The sequence below is a fragment of the Nannospalax galili genome, unplaced genomic scaffold (assembly GCF_000622305.1).
Source record: "Nannospalax galili isolate Female #2095 unplaced genomic scaffold, S.galili_v1.0 scaffold1138, whole genome shotgun sequence".
Classification (NCBI taxonomy): Eukaryota; Metazoa; Chordata; class Mammalia; order Rodentia; family Spalacidae; genus Nannospalax; species Nannospalax galili.
In genome coordinates, this window is record NW_008342297.1 from 1,718,872 (window position 1) to 1,741,371 (window position 22,500).

General features: G+C 41.9%; 1 protein-coding gene and 1 pseudogene across 5 annotated transcripts in view; one reads left to right on the forward strand and one right to left on the reverse strand.

Annotated features, from left to right (window-relative positions):
• Dis3l2 (DIS3 like 3'-5' exoribonuclease 2) overlaps positions 1-22,500 on the forward strand; it is a 506,284-nt gene that overhangs the window by 149,976 nt on the left and 333,808 nt on the right. For all 5 annotated transcript variants that reach the window (XR_003850358.1, XM_029565942.1, XM_008838082.3 and 2 more), the window contains exon 6: positions 19,465-19,696. Coding sequence is in view for 4 of the 5 variants with exons in the window: in XM_029565942.1 (XP_029421802.1) it covers positions 19,465-19,696 (232 nt within the window). In the remaining variant the exon portion in view is untranslated. The remainder of the gene's footprint in view (positions 1-19,464; positions 19,697-22,500) is intronic.
• Positions 11,890-13,721, reverse strand: LOC108491090 (annotated as a pseudogene).

The following is a 22,500-nucleotide window of genomic DNA, read 5'->3' on the forward strand; positions in this document are numbered from 1 at the left end:
GAAAAATAACAATGCTACAAAGCCAGTATGGTATTCATACAAAAATAAACAAATAGACCAATGGACTAGAATAGAGGACCCATGAACTTATACAACTATAGGCCATTGTATTCTTGAGAAAGTTGCTGTGAAAACATACATTGGAGAAAAGGCAGCCTGTTCAACATTTGTGCTGAGAAAACAGGATATCCACATATAGACAATTGAAATGATAGTCCTATCTCTCATCCTGCATGATTCAGAATGGTTCAAAGACCTTAATGTAGTACCTGAATATTTGAGAATAACATAGGGAAAATACTTTAAGCTGTAAGCAGAGTATGTGAATTTCTAAATAGAATTCCGAAACTTTAAATAGTAATAGCAGGAACTGGCATATAAGACTGCATCAAAATTTAACCAAATTACCATAACCATTGTAGATACAAATATAGAAAGTCCTGAAGAATACTACTGTGTGATCAGCTGTGGCACTCCTCGGTACATAGGGGTATCTAAGTCAGCTTCCTGAATAGATACCTGCATATTCATGGTTAATGCAGCACTATTCACAGTTATAGAATCACTTTAGATTCCCATTGAGAGATGGAGAAAGAATGTGTGGTATGTACATACAGTGGAAAGAAGGAATTTGATTCAGCCACAAAGAATGAAATTTTGTCATTTGTAGGAAAATGTAGGGAACTAGAGATAATCATACTGAGTGAAATAAGTCAGACTAGGAAAGACAGATATTAAATGCTTTCTTTCATATTCAGAATCTAGACAGAAAAAAAGATATCGAAGTCAAGGGGGAGCTACTTGGGAAGAAGTAGAGGACCAGTAGGATGGGGAGAAAGGATAAGAGTGGGTAACAAGGTAGTGAACGTAATTTTCATAATGAAACCTGTTATTTTGTACAGTTAGTATATACCAATAAAAGTTTTTATGTGTGATGGAATTGTCTAGGAGATATTGCACAGAGTTCTCACTCCTTCTCCCCATTCTGACAAGGAAGGCCCTTAAGGCTGGAAGAAGTTACACCAACCACTACTGTCACCAGCCAGGTGCTTAAGAAGGGTACAGGGATTTTCTGAGTGTGACATATCCTTCAGATGGTCTGGGATAAAGAGGGATAACACTAGTGTGATGTAAGCAAGATGGAAGAGGAACCTAGACTGGTCTCTGAATCTGCTACCTACTTGCTATGCAATATTGCTTAAGTCATTTAACTTCTCAATTCTTCAATTATAAGATAGAGATAACTTGTTGGCTAATACCTTATCTTACAATGTATGTATGTATATAACACACTTTGTAACTTACCGAAAGTTCCAAACAACCCTTTGGTCTCACAGGGATTTAAAATGGGCAATAAGCTTCTGAGTTGTCTGTCCGTTGCAGGTCCTTTCTGTAGGGTTGAAGGTCTTCTGAACTCATTTATTCTTTGGTGCAGTGCCCTTCAGACTGAGCTGTTGGGACAGAGCCGCTCTGTAATGTTTATCAGGTTCTAGTCTTACATTGGTCCAAGAGAAGAGGGCAACAGAATCTTTGGAGTTGGAAGTTTTTTGTTGAAAATTGTAGCCAGTATTGTATATTGTATACTGCATAGTGATTTCATCTATGTGTGTGTAGGTAGAGGGGATTGGGGAACTTCCTATTATAGTCATTGGATGAATACTTATCATTTGAACTGTGACATCAAGATTCATTTTTTTTCAACAAATATAAATTGAGCACCTATTGTGTGCTAGGTACTCTAAATGCTGAGTATAATCAGTGGACAAACAGGAGAAAATCCCATCTTCCTAGAGCTTACATTCCATTGGGAAGGTTATAATGATATTGCATAAAATACTATTTGTAGTATGCTCAATAAGCAGTAAGTGCTGAAGAGGAAAAAATTAAAAGGAATATGCATTTTGGGGATGAGAATTGAGATATTTTTCATAGTGTGGCCCAAGAAAGCCTAAGTGAGAAGGTGAATTTGAGTTATAAGTAACAGAAATGAAGCAGCTTTCCTTGCAGAGATCTTGGGGGCATTTGGTACATACCTGCTGTGCTAATGAATAGCAGAGTCTGAGAGGGAGAGTCATTGGATGAGGTTGAAGGGATAGGGTGAGTGGAGTCACATGCCTCTGCATCATTATTAGGATTTGACATTTATCTCTGATTGAAGTAGAAAAGCTTAGAGAGAGAACTGACACAGTATCACTTGTGTTTAACAGGCTTACTCTGACCTGTGAGTTAGGAATAGACTGAAAGCAGCAAGAACAGGAATGAGGAGACTCTCATGACACTGTTGCCCATGTTAGAGAGAGATTATGGAGACCAAGTCAGGGTGGCATCAATGGAGTTAGAACTGATAGGGTGCCTTGATGGATGGCTTGTGAGGTATGTGCAGGGGTAATGAGGTCATGGGAAAGGAAGGGAGAACAACTGAATGATTAATTAATGATAGCAAAGGTTTGAGGCCTGAACAAGTGGAAGAATGGAGATTGTTGTTTCCATTAACTAGCTAAAAGGTTCTGGCAGTGAGCTGCCTTATGCCATGTATGCCTTCAAGAGCATCTGTAAATGTTTTTTAGATGATAGTGTGCATAGTTATTGTATACATAATTATAGTGAAGGAAGCTCATTGGCAAGCCTTGTCTAGAACTCCCTGTGGAAATATCAATTGTTTTTCTTGGCTCCAAGGTATTTACTGAATAGTGTATTATACTTCATCCCATGTGTGCCATTAAGGGTTTTGAAAGTTTGTTAAAACATGTGTGGCAATTGAGTCCTGTCACTTATGCCCAGCCAGAGGAACCAAGAAAGGAAAAGAGCTTCTAGCTGGACTTGTTGACGTGCATTAGAGCCAAGTCAGAGGTTTAGGTGCTGGGCTAGAGGGCATTGTCTCCTGACCAGAGAGCCTTCAACTGTTAACTGTGTCTGTGGAGATAGATATTATGAATCCTTTGGAATAGCTCTATTATGCCAAGTTGATCACAACCCTCCCCTGAAAAGGAACGTAATAATTCCGCCTCTTCTTCTTCTTCCTTTTCTTCTTCCTCTTCCTTCCCCTCCCCCCTCCCCTTTCCTTCTCTTCCTCCATTTTTTTTTTTTTTAAGGAACAGAGTTTTCCATGAAATACAGACTTGCTTTTTTTTAAAAATTTAATTTAAAATAACACTCTTCAGAAGATGGCCCTTGTATTCATGCATAAAAGATAAAAGGGTTTTTCTGTACCAATAAACAGGCAAACTATGAGATGTTTTGTGTGTGGAGTTTGGGTAAGCCAGCATAATGGAACTGTTGCTTGGTATTTTTAGGTATATTTTAGGACTCCATTTGAACTTTTTGGTTACAGGGACTTTTTCTGTTTGCTCCTCAGTTTTGAAATACAGCATATTAATTTTAAAAGGAAGGGAAGAAAAACCTAACATACATCAGTTTTGAAGTGACCAGTTCCTCCTCTTAATTCTGGTGAGTTTCACTTGCTATTTGCAGTTGATGTAATTTACTTCTTAGGGTAGACAGTTTCTCTCATTTCTCACTGATAGAAAAGTACAACTCTGAAAAGGACCCGGAAATGTCCCTATAAGTTGCTGCAAGATACAGGTTTTCTCTTCTTTGTGTGGGCATTTGTGATTTGCGTGTGTGTGTGTGTGTGTGTGTGTGTGTGTGTGTGTGTGTGTGCGCACTAAGACGTGTTTTCAAAGTGGGAAAGAGTGTTTTTTTTTTTTTTTGAGACAGAGTCTCTCTGTCGCCCCAGCTGTCCTAGAACTCACTGTGTAGACCAGGCTGGCCTTGAACTCACAGAGATCCGCCTGCCTCTGCCTCTTGAGTGCTGGGATTAAAGGTGTGTGCCACCATGCCTGGCAGAGTAGTGAATTTTATAGTTACATTTGGGATTATATTCAAAATAAAATTGTAAGTTAAATGTGAAGGCCTAGATTTATCTTAGAAAAAGAATGTATTTATGTCAATGTCTTCCAATTTCATTTGCTCCTATTTATACATATTTGTCACATGGTGATATAAGTTTTCATTTTGATAACATACCTGTTAACTGTTTCCCTGGTTTGTTGTGGTGATGAAGACATTGCAGTATTGTGTAGCATCATGTAAACATACATTGCAATTTTGTGCCTCTTATTACATGATAGCAATTTCATTCTTGTTCTTTTTTGCTAATGTTTTTTTAAACAGCTAATTCAAGTCTTATTCTCTTCAGAAGAGAAGGGGTCAATAGCTATTGAGCATGTTTTATATGCCAACCTTTGTGGGAGACTCTGGGAGATAAAATGCACACGACATAATTTACTATCTGGTAGAATTGTGATATGTGCAAACAACTACCTAGACCATAGCCCATCAAGGAAGCTTATGGTGAAAGAATAACTAAAGATCAGCAGTGGTCCCAGGAAGACAAGAGCACACACCACGAGAGAGGGCGGTTAGCTGAGGGGCATTTACCTAAGAGTTGGGTTTTGAATTTTGATTAGTTGCCATGCAGACAAAAGGTGCAGAGCCACGTCACACATGAGTATGAAAGATAGCAGCTTAGCTTCTGACAGTCACTTCAAATATGTCTTCAGCTCAGGAAGAAGTTTCTTCCAGGGAGGCAGGACCAAGAATGCTGAATTTAGAACTCTAGACTCAAGTTCATGTCATAGCGCTGACACTTAGTAGCTGTGGGTTGACCTATCAGAACTTGTTTCCTTTTTCATTAGATGAGATGTTGATTACTCTCCTGGGCATCACCCAGGATCATTGTGTGGATCAGATCAGCTAATGTGTGTAAAAGCACAAGGAAGGTTTTGTCCATGTGAATATGATGAGTTCTACCCCAAACCTGCAAGTTTATTGTGATTCATACATTCAGAATTGTACTTAAAGTCTCTTCAGTTCTATGGGACTCCTTTATTTGAGTCTTGCCATGAAGCTATTTTCCACTCCTCTTTTTCAGGTTACATATCCCTGGGGCATCTTCACTTAACTGTGAGTGGAGGATGAGGAGTCTGAATCTCAATCCTCTATTCTCTAGACCTCCCTTTCTAGCTGTCTCCTAGATGTTCCTTAGCATCTTGGGCTTTCCCTGTACCGAATTGTTCCTAGACTTCTGCTTCTATTCATCTGAGTTCAATGTCTTGCAATTAATTTTGACCCTTCCTTCCCCTTCCCCAGGTTTATTATTAAGACATCCACTTATTCAGGTCTTTCTTATTCCAGGCACTTAAGAGCTATCTAAGTTCCCACAACCTTATGATATTGGATAGTTTTATCTCCATTCTAAAGATAATAAACCGATATTCAAAGAGATTAGTTTTTCTAAGGTAGCATAACTGGGACATGGCAGAGCCATGATTCTGACCCACCTGTGCTGGTTCCATAGATTGTGCTTGCTTTCCCCCACGTTACTGACTTTATAGATCAAACTTGGTAAAATGGCCTCCAGGGCTCTTCACACTGGCTTTTCTGTCCTTTCTCACTCTGACTGGCATTTCACCATTGTTTGCCATTCCTTACGACAATTTGCATGTACGTTCTGCCTCAGCTCTGATGTCTCATTTTCATGCATTTATCCCAAGGGAAACAGGGCAATGCAGTGGAATAAGCCAGGTCTTAGGAGTCAGGTGGAGATGTTTATACTTTATCTCATAGTCCTGATCTGGACCAGTTTACATTCCTATCAGCAGTACATTTCTTTACATTCTTGTGACCATTTGGTACTTTCAAGAGTTTTAGTTTTTGCCTAGCAGTGAGTCTATAAAGATGTGTCCTTGTAGTTTTAATTTGTGTTTCTTTGACGTCTAATGTTGTTGGACACTTTTCCATATTTATTGAATATTGGGCATTTTTATGTTAAGTACCCCCTAAGCTTTTTCCCATTGTTCTATTAAGTTTTCTGTCATTTATTGATACATAAGAAGGTCTCTACATATTCTGGATATGAGCATTTGTAAGTGCTTATTTTTAAAATTTTCTATGTTATCTGAGCATAAAAGAAAAATTTAATCTTTGTATGTATGTATTTGTATGGTATATGTATATGTTTGTGTTTGTGCACATGTATGCATGTGGGGTGAGCATGCATGTATGTGCATATTCATGTGGAGGCCACAGGTCATTATTAGGTTTCTTCCTTGATCACTGGCCAACTTGGTTCTTTTAATATATGTGTGCTCATGTGTGTAGTGTATTTTGTGCATGTGTGTGTGTGTGTGTGTGTGTGTGTGTGTATGCATGTTGTGCATGTGCATTGGAGACCAGAGGTTGATGTTAGGTGTCTTCCTCCATTGCTCTCCACACTATCTTTTTTAAAAAAAACTTTAAAAAAATTTTATTATTTTTATTTTATATGTATGTATGTATTGCCTGCATGTAGGTAAGTGCCCCTGTGTCATGTAATGCCCGTGGAGGTCAGAAGAAGCTGTCGGATCCCCTGGGACTGGAGTTACGGACAGCTGTTAGCTGACATGTGGGTGCTGGGTTTCGAATCTGGGTCTTCTGCAAGAACAGCCAGTGTTCTTAACTGCTGAGCCATCTCTCCAGCCCCCACGTTATCTTTTGAGACAGGGTCTCTCATTGAACATGGACCTCACCAATTGGCTAGGCTGGCTGGCCAGTGAACCCTGGGTATCCTCTTGTTTCCACGTCTTGGTGGCAGGGTTACAGATGCACACAGCCATGCCCATCTTTCTATGTGGGTGCTAGGGATCTCAACTCAGGTTCTCGTGCTTATGCAGCAGGTGCTTTCCTGACTGAACCGTCTCCCCAGCCCTGAGTAGTGCATTCTTAATAGAGTTGAACTTATTATTCTCTCTATGGCAGTGCTTTTTGTGTATATTCAAAACATTCCAAATATATTTTCTAAAATTCTGTCAGCTTTGTAGACTAGCATTTTCCCTTGCCTCTCGCACTCACCTACTATCTCTGATCCACTACTGCTCTTGTCTTTGAACTAGCTTCTCCGAGGCCTATTGCTATTCTCTTGCCAACTGAAGCCCATGGCCCTGAAAGTACACAAGTCATACTTCACCCCACCTCTTTCCCCAAAGGTGTGTCTCTTGTTCTCTTAGGTCTCTGAACTCAAGACTCTAGACTCAGCCTACTGTTCCTTTTATAGCTGAGCTTCTCACAGTCATTCCTCACTCTCATCTGTCCTCTTCTTCTCCTGTCCTCCTATAGCCCCCTTGAGGTGCTGCTGTTTGTCTGTTCTGCAAAGCATAAAAATTGGTGCCTGATAGAGAAAGGACACTGGCTTCCCTGTCAGTATACTACCACACCACTCCCTTGCCCAATTTTACCTTTCCAAAAGGAAACAGTAAGTAATGTGTGCATGCATGCGTCCGTCCCTCTCTCAGGTGGAGGGCAAGAAAATTACAAGGAGCAAGCATTGTAACGTACAATTTCTTGAGCCTTTTAAGAAGCTGCAGTTGACACCTAGAAGTTATTTCCTGTCAGTATTCTCAACTGAGTCTGCCTAGTTCCTGCCACGCTGTTGATTTTGTTAGCAAGGCTGTGTCATGACCATTCCCATCTTGCTCTGACTGTGGAACAAGATTGTGGTTGAGAAAGTTCTGTGTGGTGTAGTGATTCGATTCCTCTATCAATCTGTTTCTGTTCTGTCCTGAGACTAGCTTAAGTCTCCAGGGAGAAATAACCCCATCACAGCATGCACGCAGAATAGTGAGTGTGTTCCATTGTCCCACTCCCTTAGGTCTATGGAGAAAGCAGAGACATTCTTAAAGTTCTCAGTTAGGAACTCTACCTTTTACTTCAAGCTCAACAGTTTCCAAAATAGAGATCTGCCTGTGCTAGTGTCCTTTGGCATTAGACCCCCCTTTTTTTTTTCCAGTTAATTTTTTTGAGACAGGATTTCATTATGTAGTCCAAGCTGGCCCCAAACTTTCTATCCTTGAGGCTGGGGAGGTGGCTTAGTGGTTAAAATACCTGTTGTTTAAGCCTGATGACTTGAGTGTGGATCTGTAGGACACCTGTAAAAGCTAGGTGCAGTAGTGCAGGCATCTGTAATCCCATCATAGCCCTATCAGGAGGCAGAGACAGTAGACTCCCCAGAAGCTCTTGGGCCAGCTAGCCTGGGATACCTAGCAGTGCACAGGAGTGACCCTGCTGCAAGTGAGGTAGAAGGCAAGTCCGATCCCTAAGGTTGCCCTCTGACCTCTGTATACACACTGTGCCATGCACAGTCATACTCACATCCACACTACACACATCCCCAGACAAAAAACTCAGCAACAACACCACCTTCTTCCCCCTGAAAAGACTTGCTATTCTTCTGCCCCAGCCTACCAAATGCTGGGATTACAGGTGTGTGGCATATACCTGGCTTGCTGCCAGACCTTTGACTCCTCTATATTGATGCATTCTTACAGGGTATTTCCCATCTATTTGTAAATGTTCATTTTCAGCTCTCGTGTAATTATTTGGGATCTGCTCCACTTCAAAGATGAGAACCATTGAACTTTGTAACTTTTTTAATCCCACAGAAGAAAATTCTTTTTTATAGATCTCAGGAAAGCCAGGCTTCTAGTTTATAATTTATGTACTCCTGTGCCTAAAACTTCTTTAAAAACAGAAAGTAAATAAATGATAATATTTTTCAGACAGCAATAAATGCAACGATGAAAACTAAAGCAAGATCAAGGGAGCGGAAACAAGCTAGAGAACTAAATAATTTTAGTTAATATGGCCAGGAGCGCTCTCTGACAGTCTTTTATGTTAGTTCTTTCATTCTTTCACCCAGTCATCTATTTATTCACTAAATATGGAGCACCTAGACTGATTATGCAAGTTGCTGTAGAGTATACAAAGATGTACAATGTCATGGGTGAGCAGATAGTCTTTACAGATAAGATAATACCTGAGTACAGACAACAGTAATGTAGAAAGAAGCTGCAAAATACCAAAGGGGGTACAGGTAAATTGGTTTGGATCTTTAACAAAGAGAGAAATTACTCTTGTTTGGGGCAGGTAGAAGATTGGGGAGGAACTGGGAAGATTGTGTGGTAGATTTTAGATTGTAGAAAATCCAAGCCATTTTGACTAGGTTTTGAGAGTGGATAGATTTTACACATGCAGAGATATTAGGTGCAATGTGCCTTCTCTGGTTCTTCATTCAGAAGAGGTTTGAGTACCTACTGTGTACCAGACCTGGACATGACTGCCTTGTGAAATTTACAGTTTGTTGGGGAAGATAGCATCTGTGCTCATGAAACCTAGATTCTAGTTGGGAAATGTAAGTCAAATTCACTGCTGGGAGGCACACGTGGTATCCAATCCCCTCCTCCCATGGTCCTTGTGACAACCTGAGAAAATAATTCTCCAAACCCTGGTTTGAAGAATCTTAACGAGTTTATTGGACTTGCCAGCTGAGCTTGGGGTACAGGTTTACTTACAGATAAGCGGGTGCCCCCTCCACCCCATTCACAGCAGTGTTCGAAAGTCCACACCCAGACATAAATACTGTGGTTCCAGACAGCCTCACAAAATGGTGAGGGACCAGCCACCTGGTTTTCCCAGCTTTTATACCCTTAGCCCCTCCCCTGCAAGTGGCTATGGTCAGTCGATTGGCCGGAAGAGGGAAGGGGAGTGGCTTCTTTGCAGAGTTTGGGAAGGAGGTGGATCCATCGCTTGTCATCACAGGGTCAGAAGAACATCCATGTCACAGGGAAACAGAAAGCAAACAAGTGAATACTGTATTTACAGACCTTGCTGATTGCATCCATGAAAAACAAAGCAGAGCCAGGGGACAGAGATGACAAGGTGGGCTGCTGTAGTTAAGGTGGTCAGGAAAGCCTCTCTGAGGGGTTGATATTTGAGTAAAGAACAAAATCAGATGAGCCCAGAAAAGAGTCAGATAGAGAACTTTCTAGAGAGAGGAACAGCAAGTGCAAAAGCCCCAACATGAAAGTTTGTTGTTCAGGGAAGATATGCTTAAGGAATGGCAAGTGGGTTCTTCTGCTGGACCAAATGTGGGAGGTGAGAGGGAGAGAGTCAAGGCTGGTACTACGGCTTGGTGTGGAGCAGCTGCTATCACTGGGACAGGGGTCCTTTCTGTGGGGGCCCAGGGGTCTCGTTTGAGGTCCCTTTTGGCTAATGTCTAAATGACGACATCAGGAAGGGAATTAGTTGTAAGTCTGGAACTGAGGGAGAAGACTGAGACTAGATATTTGATTTGGGGAGTTAATACTATTTATTTAAATCCATGAGAGTGTGAGTGTAGATGCTGTAATTCGTTTCATCTGTAAATACCTGTTATCTACAAAAGTTAGATTTAAAATAGTTAATTACATTCATTAATCAGTATTCAAGTCTCCCTGATTCTTTCTTCACTCTTCCTGTTTTCTCTTTACTTTTTATCCCCAAGAATATAATTGGTAAGTTAGAATCAACATCCCAGTAAAGCTTGCATATTGCCTTCGACTGATATGTGACATGTATTTTAATCTGTAGGTTTACTTTCCTTTTTCTTCCCTGTAATTTATTTGTGGGCAGACTAGGTTGTTTTCTTGTAAGATTTCTCACGTTCTTCAGTATGTCGAGTACAATATTGTACTGTTATTTAACATGTGACTCTTCCTTCTGTTTCTTTTGTCAGATCAGATTCAGGTTCAGTTTTGGGAGGCACTTCCATGGGTGGTGATATGTGTTTAGTCTCATAAGGAATGATTCTCTTTCGTTTGTTTAAAAGGCAGCTTGCTTTATTGAAATGCAGGTGGTGAGCAGGGGCATCCTGTGGCCTCCAATCTGGGCTTTATCAAGCTGGAGAAACACCAAACAGTTGGCACACTGGCAAATTGTATCACCTGGAAGAAGATCAGGGTATCTACCTCTCAGCCCACCTCCCTGTCACTTGATCCAAGCCTCAGACCTGTTCCAGGTCCTCTCTAGGCCAGATGGTCTGAGGTCTTCCTGTTGTTTGTGGGCTCAGTTTCTCAAATACCTGGACATCTAAGCTTCTTGCTCAGGCCACTGAGAAAGGTAACCATGTTCTAGATGGCATAGGCCAGGGCTCAGTGTATTCCTTTTGGATGGGTACTTCCTCCATAATTCCTGCAGTCTCACTCTCCTTCAGCTATTGGGGAAGGATGTGGGCCACAAGGGCCTCAAAAGCCAAGGTGGAGGCTCTCAGCCACCCCCCCCCAGAGTAGAGTCCACAAAGATAGCTGCTTCCCATTCCTCCCCATCCCCTTCCTTTCCCTCCCACTCAACCCTCTCTCTCTTCCTCCCCCCACTTCCTTCCCAGCCAGCACTCGATGGGATCCATCTTTGTCAGGCTCCCTGAAGGAGATGTCAGTCTCTAGAACAGGTCCATAAAGCAGAAAAACAACTGTTGCTAAGCACAGAAAAGGAGAAAACCCACAACATTCATGGTTGCCTTTGTCTTCAAACAATTGTGACTCCCCCTGGGCTGGCAGAGGCTGTGCTCAGCAGTGAAGTTGGACATTCTCTTGTGCTTAGGATAGTCCACCTCACTGCTCTCTGCAGTGACTTCCCTGTCTTCAAGAACACATTAAGAGCACTGCATGTACATTGTGTGTGCATACACACAATGGGTACCCCTAATGGGTGTGCCCTCAATGCTGACTGTCAGAGTAGGCTAGGCATGGGCCAGGCTTCTGCTGGGGAAGCTTAGATTGTGGTGACTAAGAGCAGAGGTTGTATATCCTTTTGCTGTTACCTGAGTGGGCACCATGGGTCAGCATCTCCTGGATGGTGATACAGTTGTCCATGATCTTCTTGATCTTTCTTAGTGGTCTTCCTGTGGCTCAGTGCTATGTTGAGCTCAGGCTTGCTGTTGCTTTTCTGCTGCTCTTTCAGACACTCAAGCCACCTATGTGTCACCAACTCTCACCATGAGGGCCACTTGACCACATACTGTCCTGTTGCTTCACACCTTCACCTTCTACTCCATGGGGGTGCTTCAGTAGCAGCAGCCACTACCCCACTAACTTGAGGGCCCCCAGCCAAGCTCAAGGAGCCATGGCCCAGCTCCTCCAAGGTGCAAGATGAAGGCAGCTGCACACAGCTGTGGTAGCACGTGCTCTCCTGGCCATGATGTTACCTGGATAGGTAAGGGATACTTTGTGGGCCTACACACTCCAGGGTCATCCCTGTGTCAGACATTCTCTATGTGCTGCCTCTCACTCACCTTGGGATCCCAGGAAAGGGATTGGAACTTGGTAGGGCTCCCTGCTAATGAAGCCACCTTGGAGTGGGTGGTGACAGAAAGGCCAGTAGGGGTCCAGTTCAAGTTGGAGTTGTCAGCAGCAGCAGATCGCGCGTCTAGGGTCTCTTGGGCAGGGGCTCCATGAGGAGGGGAGTGCTGTGGCAACTCTCCCCAGTGTTGTAGGCCCTGGTACTGTCCTTGTATGACTTCTCTGGCAGCTCAGAGATGTCAGACAACTCATGCTTCTTGGGCTCACTGGCTACCAGGTCATAGACACTCTCCTCCAGCAGCCAGGTCTTCATACAGTGCTTCCACAACTGCTGCACCTTCTGTGCCCACAAAATGCTGTGGCACTTGAATGCCAGGTGCTGATGCCTCTCCTCCAGCATGGGCATCTTGTGGCCCAGGCCCTCTTTGGGATTGATGTCCAGAGTACTAGAGGCCCAGGAGAAGAGGATGCCCAGCTGGTTGCCACTCTCCAGGTGGCACTCTATCTCTAGCAGCTCCCAGTAGGTTCCTACTTCTTATCAGTGAGACCAAGCAGATCAGCCCCTCCACGCCTAGTCCCCTTGACCAGTAGAGAGTCCGTGCTGAAGTGAAAGTCCTGGCTCTGCAGGGCATCTCCTTGCAGGCCAAACTTGTGCAGACTCCCAGGGGTGTTGGTGGTGCTGGGGGGCTTATCTCCCAGCAGGTTGTGTTCAGAGCTCTCTTTGTCGCTGGTGTTCTCATCAGTCAAGCCCACCTCCTGTCTAGCTTCTGGCTGTTGCTTAGGCCTGGGCCCCTTTCAGGACCCCCCCCTCCCGTCATATCCAGGCTGCTGGGCAGGGGGTGCCAGCTTCTGGGCATGAATGTCCCATCATCCAGGAGCTTAATTCAGTCACTGTCCTTCCACCACTTTGCTAGCTGATTCTCTGGTGGACCACCAGCAAGGAGATGTTGCTGTTCTCTTGGCTCACAATGGCCACTGCCGTCTCTGAATTATGGATATCTGTGCCATTAATCTGGATGATTCAGTCTCCCTCATGGATCTGGCCATCTTTGGCTGCAATGCTGTTGGGATTTACTTTTTCAGCATAGATTCCCAGATCCTCCTCATTGTCTATGTGTTAGCACACCATCAGGCCCAGCTTGTCTCAGTGGCTGCTTTCACATAGCTCCACTTCCTTGTACTCCAGCTCCTCATACTTCAGCCTGTCCATATGCTCTGCCTCCTGCAGTTGCCCTCCATGAATTCTGCTGGGTCGTAACACTCATAGCTGATGGGGGTAGGGGGAGCTCAGAGATTACTACTTGTTCCAGGATGCCCATGGGTGGAATGAGTACAGCTTGCCCTGACATGATGTGCTTGAAGGTGATGTAGGTCTGAGTGCCGCTGCCCAGCAGGTGAAGATCATGGCAGGAACTGTCCCCCCTCAGGCAGGTGCTGTGTCTCAACCCCTCCGTAGAGGCGTGCAGGGCCTCTAGGCTCTTGAGACAACTTGGAGAGCTCCTTTTCATTCACCTGAAGCATCACTTTATACTGTTCCTCAGGTTTCTGAACCATGCACATATTTCATCTCATGGCACAGGCTAGTGAGTGAAAGAGGTGGGCAGGAAGGGGAAGGTGTCATTTACTAGACAGTGCATGGGACCTTGGATTCCCCCATACACTACCACAGGGGAGAGGGAGCATGCCGCAAGGACAATTCTTTCTCTTTTTATGATTTTTGTACCAATCAGTGGATCTAGGTATTGCTAATTGGGCCCTTCTATTATAAAACTGTTTCCCAACCCCTTATGACATATTGGTTTAGGAATCATTGATGATCATTTCCTGAATCCATATTTTCAGTAGAAGTGGCAGAATGATAATACTAAGTCTTTTATTCCTTCTGAATTTAATTAACTGAAACACTTCTTCAGTGATGAACTTTATTTAACTTATTAAGCATTTGATTAGTCTGTGTTTGTATAGGAAGGGTAGGATAAATACTTTCAGTTCACCAGGCTGACCAGAGAGAGTCCTTTGTGATAGTTCTGGTGTCTTTTATACAAGAAGTTTATAGCCTTTAATTGTTTGCTTGTTCTCCTAGTATGATAAGGTGTTCCAGGTTTGTCTTGTCCATGTCATAGTCCAGACTTGAATTAGCTGTGTCTTCAAGGACTCCTCCATCTTGACTCTTAACCAGTATGCAATATGAAAGGATTTGAGAGTATGCAGGTTTGGCATCCCATAATCTCATTATTATCTTTACCCTCATGGCTTTATTCTATTATTCCTTTTAAGCTCAATTTATTATTATATGTGTGTAGTGTGTACTGTGTATGAGTGGACATACACATGCTTCAGCATTGTCAGAGGGCAAGCTCCTTCCACAGTGGGATCCGGGGATTGAACTCTGGATGGCAGCCTTGTACATTGTGGCTGATATCTTTTACCTTCTGAGCCATCTCTCTTGTCTTTATTCTTACATGTCCTAGATTAATAAACTAGAATGAAAATACTTAAAAATGCAATATAATTATATTTTAGTTCCACAATTTTAAGTTACTTGATTTATTCATGAAGTCCTATTACAGCATTTTTTGCTTTCCTGGTTCAAAAGTGAATGTAATACCCCGAATAGTAATTCTGTGGTGTGTGTGTGTGTGTGTGTGTGTGTGTGTGTGTGTGTGTGTGTGTATGTGTGTGTGTGTGTTATGCATATATGGTGTATGTACCTGTTAGTATGGTGTGTACACGTGTTTCACCAAATTTTTCCCTTTTCCCTCCCTGGGAGACCTGCACTCTGAGGACTCTAGGGTCTCCTGGTCCTGAGGATTGATGAACCGACATAAGACATTCTGTTTGGATTTTGTATAGTTTATATGACATTTAGGAGGGGGTGTCTTATAAAAATATGGATTCTTATAGGCTTTTCCTTTTCCATATTTGAAATGCATGTGCCATCTCCCCTGTCTCCCTCACTTGCCATTCACCCATGCTCAATATGGCAGTGGCTCCACTCCTTTTTCCCAGTGTGCTCCGTGTCGCACACGCTCACCCTGGATTGACTCCAGCTGAGCAAGGATCCTTCAGGTTATGCCACCCCTTCTTCCAGCTCTTTCAAACTTTCTGCCACCTCTTCCATAATTCCGCCTTGGAGGGAGTGACATGCAGGGCGATCTCTCTTGTATCATGGTGAGGTATTGACCTCTTGGGCCTCCCCATCATTTGTCTTCAAGACGTGGCCGCTGATCTATCTCAGTGGTGTTTCCTCTACTCTAAAGATAAATGGAAGGAAGTAGACACATCTAAACAAACTCATATGTAAATGCAAATGCCTATACTATATTCCAGTAGGTGTACCATATTTATTAAACAGTATATTTGCAACGACTTCCCTGCTGGGGCCTATAGCCTTCCTTGATACAGAGGGTTGGCCTGGTCTACAGCACCAGATGTGTATTCCACCCCTAAGAGTAGGCCTTATCCAATTAGAAATTTGTCAGTTGTACGTGTTAGTCAAGCCATTATTGCACTAGTAGGTATTGCTTGGCATGTCCATAGTGTGCAGCACTCGGGGTTCATTGTTGAGCAGAATCATGGGGGATCCTTTTTCCCCAACCCTCTGCATAGCACCTTCTGGCACTATGAATGTCATCCATCCAGTGACATGGAGTTTTTAGCTTAGTCTTGGCTCCATCTCTTCTTCTCTTGCACTCACATCATGCAGTATCTTCAGCAACATGGCCTTACCGACCTTTCTAATGTACAACCAACATTAGTGGCAATAGGCTTGGTTAATTTGAGGACCTTTAGGATCTCTTTGACCAACAGGTCATAGTGGGGCAACCCACCACTGGTACTGTAGTTTTTCTTAGCAGTTGTACAGTTTTGGGAGCCTCTGTTTTTATTTTACCCAACCATAAAACCTCCCAAGAATCTTATAGCTATCGCTGGCCTTTGTTTCTTCAGGTATCTTTCAAATGTGTTTCACATCTGTAAAACACTCAAAGGTTAACATCATATATTAAATCAATCATAGACAAGGTCTAACACATCATGGAAAGGTTTTATCCATTCGTATTAATTGCTTTCTCCATAGATCTCTGTTAGGTACCATAGCATGGGAGAGGCATTCGTTTGGTTAGTTTTTTTACTATCTTTAGTTATCCCTTCGGAGTTATTCTCCATCTTGGGGATTTTACCTGGAGTCTCTTTGTATTTTCTTATCCTTGATACATTTGTAGGTGCTGGCTCAAGTTGCCTGACCCTGCACCAGGCTAAGGAGGGGTCTGTCTTGTCCCCGTTGCACCTGTTGGTTCCCCGAGTCAGGCAGGCCCTGGGTCTGCCTCCTGGCTGTAGCCATATCTGCCACCTCTCCATTGACCATACCTGGCGCTGGGGGAGGCCCTAGTGGGAAAAACTGCCTCCACCCCTAGCATAGCCTTTCTCAGGAAATGTACCTTATTTAATCTTTGGGGATTCTTAACCACCCCTGGGATAGTTTTTATCCTCTGAATACCTTTTGTGAATTGTTCTTCAGTTTTTAAAGCCTTCCAGAAATTCCTTAGTACCGAATTTGATTTTCTATCAATTTTTTCTTTGGGAATTTGGGCTTGACATAAATCTTGCCACATTTGTCTTTGAGTAACCAAATGGATCATTTCTTCTATCTAGTCTTTTTACATCTCTTGTAGGTTGTGCCATCATTCTACAGACACATTTTACATGCTGGTTTGAGTCACTTAGATCTGCCATAGCCTCCCTCACTTTACAAAGATCCTGTCCCACTAAAGGACTTAGTAAAACCATTAAAGCTCTATACCATTCTCGAGGTCTCAGTTGAATTAAGTTTCCTTTATATCTCTGGTAAACATAGCCCTATCTGGCCCAGCAAACTGGGCATTATATATTGCTTTTCTCATACCTAGTTCTCTCAGTAACACCTGTCCCTCTTTTATAGTTTTCCAGCCTCTGCTAATCATGGGAATCTCCACTGGTGATGACCATGTATCTTTAATACCTGTACAAGCCATTCCATTAGGATATTGGCCTAGGTTGAACAGCCTATGTCTCAAGGACAGATGGGTAATTATATAACTCAGCTGTGAAGCTTGTAAAGGACTTAAACTGACATTATTTGCTCCCATGTCCTATACCCTCATGGGCCATATAGTGAGGGGCTGGCTCTTTGATCGTTTGCTTGAAGTTTTTCCTGGTTTCAACAGCTCCAGTGTGGAATATTTTCTCCTAGCTACAGGACTGCTAACTCTTTTTCCTTTTTGAATAAAAGGTTATTGAATCTGAGGGGCAGCTTTAGCCACTGTTATTTTTAGGTTGTTTCTTTTCTCATTACTATCTGTCTTTTTCCCTGGGTCTTTTTACTCCTGGTCCCCTAACCTTACACAAGTTAAAATCTCCCCTTTTTCCTCTCTCTTAAGCTCTAAGGCTGAATTTGTCAGTAATTCCTTAGCCTTTTCATCCTTGACTGCCTTTGTTTCAGACAAATCTTTTGTTATGCAAAGTGACCACACCTCCTCTCTGGATTCCCTTCTTGCATCCAAGGTTTGTAAAACTTTTTCTAGGCTCTCTATGACCATTATAGAATCTTCACATACAAGCAACTGCACTATTTTCCCACATTTACAGGATGGCTGTGACCCAGGGATTTTCCCCTTTGAGTCTGTCCATGTCTGTGTGGCCCGCATCTCCCTAGTTACATATTTTATGATCCACTGTATAACCCATGTGAACATTGCTAACCCCCTTGCTTTTCCCGAACTTCTGTGGTTTGTTGTTTCCAGTGTCATCCGGCTGACTGTGCCAATTGTTTCACCAAATTTTTCCCTTTTCCCTCCCTGGGGGACCTGCATGTGCCCTCTGACAACTCTATGGTCTCCTGGTCCTGATGCAGATTGACCAACAGACATAAGACATTCTATTTGGATTTTGCATAGTTTACATGATATTTTTTTTGGGGGGGTGACTTACAAAAACACAGATTCTTATAGGCTTTTCCTTTTCCATATCTTAAATGAGAGGAATGAACTATTAATAGGGATCAGATTTGGTTTTTTTGTATTTATATGTTCATGGGTATGGTTGTTTTAACTTTTATTGTATGTTTAATTTGTATATAGATTTTTTTTTCATCCAGAAATAGATTGTTAAGAAGGATGTAATGTTGTAAGTAGCATTTAGAACCCAAAGTCTGCTGTTTGTTTTTGCTAATATGGATGGGAAGATTTATATATAAGGTCACAGATTTTCTTCAGTAACTCAACACATGGCTCTTTTTATTACAGTAATTATAGAGATAAAAGAGTGCTGTCATGTGTGTCATATGTCAGACTCATAGAACAGATTAATATCTAGATTATTCTCTCCTGCTTGCTTCATTCTTATTGCTGGTGTAGATGTCTATCATTTTGTGTGTTTTATATATTGATATCAGGCCTAAAAATTAAGAATTAAGGCTTCATATATTTTTTAAAAAGATTTATGTTGTGTGTATGTGTATATGTCTGTGTGTGTGCCACATGTGTGCCCACAAAGGCCAGAAGAGGGCATGCATTGGATTCCCTGGAACTGGAGTTATAGCCTGATATAGGTGCTGGGAAGTGAACTCTGGTCCTCTGCAAGAGCAGCAAGTGCTTTTTCATGATTCTTCTCTCTGAGTTGTGATCTGTGTATCTGTTGATGTATTTACCTCTTTGTGTCTTATTTGGAGAGTTTATTGAACAGCTTGCTCTTGAGGGCTCAGTCCCCAGTAGCACCCAGGGAAGAGAAAACCTGCTTTTGGACGAGGCTTCTGTTCCCTTCTCCTTATGTTGTTCGGCTTGGTTTGCTGGTTTTGGTGCGTTGCCCATCTTTTTTCTGTACTTTGCAGGTGTCCTTCATGACCTTTGTGAATTTCTAAAGTTCTTCCTCTCTTCTCTTTGGAATGGAGTATTTTTCCTTATTCTGACTCTTTCACTTGGTCACATGGAGGCAACTTCTAGTCCATCATCTTATCTGGAAGTCATTTGTAGTGGTGTCACTTGGGAACACAGTGGCAAGCCTATTTGAATCCTTTTATCATTTCCCAACACAGTGATAGCTTCTATGTTATAAAGGTGGGAAGTAGGGTGGTACTTTCCTGTATTCAGGGCCTTTGGGAGAGAAGGGATAAAAATATAGATCATAATAATGAGAGGGGCATCTTGAAGAGTTGAGCGACAGCCTGGCATTGCTGGTTTACTTATCTATGTAGGGTTGTCTGTGCATCAAACTGTATGAGTGAATATTTAATGTTGCCCACTTCCTGTAGTGATTTAGAAGAATTTTTCTATCTCTTCAGGTAATTAAACCAGAGAGCAATGACAAAGAAACAGAAGCTACCTATGAATCCGATGTCCCTGAGGAGTGTTGTGGACACCACCTCCTGCAGCAGTCCCCGAAAGGCTGTAATGATAGTCCTGATGTCATTATAGAGGCTCAGTTTGATGACAGCGACTCAGAAGATAGACATGGCAACATACATGTGCTTGTTGATGGCCTTAAGAAATTGGCAGTTCATGTTCCTGATAAAGGTGAGTCCTGAGATTCTGCCTCACATTTTGTTTCAGCAAATTATTTTTTCTTTTAGAGTATCGGAACTTTGCAACAGAATAAGTAACATACTATATGATTGGTATATTCCCAGTCTGACCTTTGGCAGCTTTTAGGAAAGGGGACCCCTGGCAAATTGGTTATAAGAAAGGGGGTGGAAGCACCTGCTTCTCATGGTTTGTATGGGTCATGGTTGCTGTTGCCATGTCTGTGCTAGGCTTTGAGTTATGTTGGTAGTAAGTTAGCTGCAGCATGTCCAGCCCTACCCTGTGGTTGATATGAGCAGAGTTTCCCTCCCTCCCTCCCTGCCTCCCTCCCTCCCTCCAAAGACTTACGCATGCCAGGTTAAGTGTTCTACCATTGAGCTATAACTCCAGCCAGAATTAAATCTTAAAATCCTTACCAAAAAAGTACTTTATTTTACCCTTAGTTTTGCTTTAATTCAGTTCTTAAGAAAATATTTGTCACATGTGGTGGGAATAGATTATTTTGAATTTTGAAAGCAGGCTATCTTTAAGAAGTATTTTGATTCCAAGCCCCTTTTTTTTAAAAAAAAAGCCAGCCTTATTTTTTCTAAATAACACCTAAGCCATGAGTTCTGTGAATGTAGAAAAAGGTAAATTGCAAACATGTGAGTGAAAAGCTGTACCTAAAGGCCCTACCTGACCACACTCCAGGGAACTTAAGGGCAAGTGATATTTATGAGTTGTGCATTACAATTTATAGTATAATTTATAAGAGGTTCTAAATAGAGGGCATGTATTTCCAGCCAGATTGAGTTTTATATATGCTTGGAAATGGAGAACAAGCATCATTGACCTAGACAGGCTGATTAGGTAATAAGCTTTGTTATCAGGACATTTCTTACATAATCACTTATTAGAAGAAATGCCAGAAGATTACCACAGGAGGATGTTGAGCAGACAACTTTTGGTAAAATCTGGCAAGCTCAGCTCCATACATCCTGAAAGCTGGAGTTGATTTCAGGAAGGATTGCAGAAGCACTGCTCTGTTTTTCTCCATTGCTTATGAGGTATCATCTTGCCCAGAGAGTATGCTCTGAGAGCACGTGTCCTTGGTGGCCAGTATTACTTATTCAGAATGACTTCTCAGCTTTGAAATTCATTTTGAATCAGTAGCTAATATTTCTAATGTCTTTTCTGCCTGCCCATCTCTCCCAGGTACACTGGCCTGAGGGCACCCATGCTTAGGTAACTAATGGTTTCATTCTTCAAGGATCAGTTGAATTAATTTGGATGTGATTCCTTGGAGTTTCATTTTTCTAATGTTTCTTCTTTCCTTCTTTAAAAATACTTTAATACTTTTCTTAAAGTGCATGTGCATGTACACCAAATTCTTCTAGGAGCTCATTCCTTTCAGTGAGAAGAGAAGAATATAACCAGGATCCTAAGTAGCCAGATTCTTCATCAGCAAAGCACTAAGAAGAGAGATTTTTTACAGGACAAAATCAAGCAAAGAAACACTTTAGGACCAATTGAGTATTTGGTCAAATCTACTTAGTAGAAAACTCATTTTGGGTGATTCAGAAGATCTCAGTAGTCTCTGGGCACCAAGTGTGTGTGTGTGTAGACGGGGGTGGGTGGGTGGTGTAAGACACTTTGATACAAATGCAAGGCAAGGAAATGTTGATGAATGGAAGCTATTGCAGAATTGATAAGCTGGGTTAGATGTAGACAGTTCTCTTTGCTCTTCAGGAAACCAGTCCTGCACTAATATGTCACCTCTATAACTCCCCTGTCTCTTACAGGTAAATATCATTGAGAGCTTCACAAGTCCATTGTGCACACATTTTATTTTATTTTTTCTTATTCTTTTCATGTTTTCTTAGCTCATTGCTATTTATATTGTTTCCTTAGTAGCCCTGACTGAGGGAGAAACTCTAATCCTTCCTTCAGTATTGGGTACAGATTTCTCTTTCCAGCTAGCCTCTAAATAGAGAGTTTGTGAAACCACATAGCTGTTTCTCATTTCTTGCCCTCTTGATATTTAGGAAAATCGCAATTTGCTCTTTTAAAAATTACAGCATTTTTAAGGGCATTTCAAACCAGCTCTTCTTGCTTAGGATAATATAAAAAATATAAAATCTGGTTATAGTTAGGATGTTAGTACTTTTTGCACCATTTAAGGTTTTGAAATTTGTTATTGAAACAAACCATAACCTTAAGAATACCATAAACTTTTCCTAAGACTTCTAGAAAGGCTTTTTGCTTTGTGTTGTACTTGTGTGTTATTAATCCTAGTTCATGCTTATGTTTCAAAGTGTTGTTTTAAGTATCATGTTTCTGTCCTTAAAACAAGTGTTACGTATTGCATGTGTATGCCTAAGTTCCTCCATCTTCGCCTAGAAAATTCTCCCATCTTTACAGTAAGCATCATCATCTGTTAAGTGAGAACACAGCCCAAGTGGTTTGTGGCAAGTGCTCTTCCATGAATTAAGAGAAAAGGTCTCTGTGCATCTTGGATCACATAATTTCTTCTAGGAAGACAACACGGATAAATATATCTACATATCTACATCTGTCTATCTATCTATCTATCTATCTATCTATCTATCTATCTATCTATCTATCTATCATCTATTTATCTATCTATCATCTATCGAAAGAAAGTGAGCAAAGACTTAGTCCCATCTTGAAGATCCAGTCCCATAGCTGCTTCAGACTGAACTTTTACTTTTACCACTTCACAAACACAGCTTTGTTGTTAGCATAGAAATCTATCATTATGAGTGGGGATGTAACTCAGTGATAGGAGCACACACCCA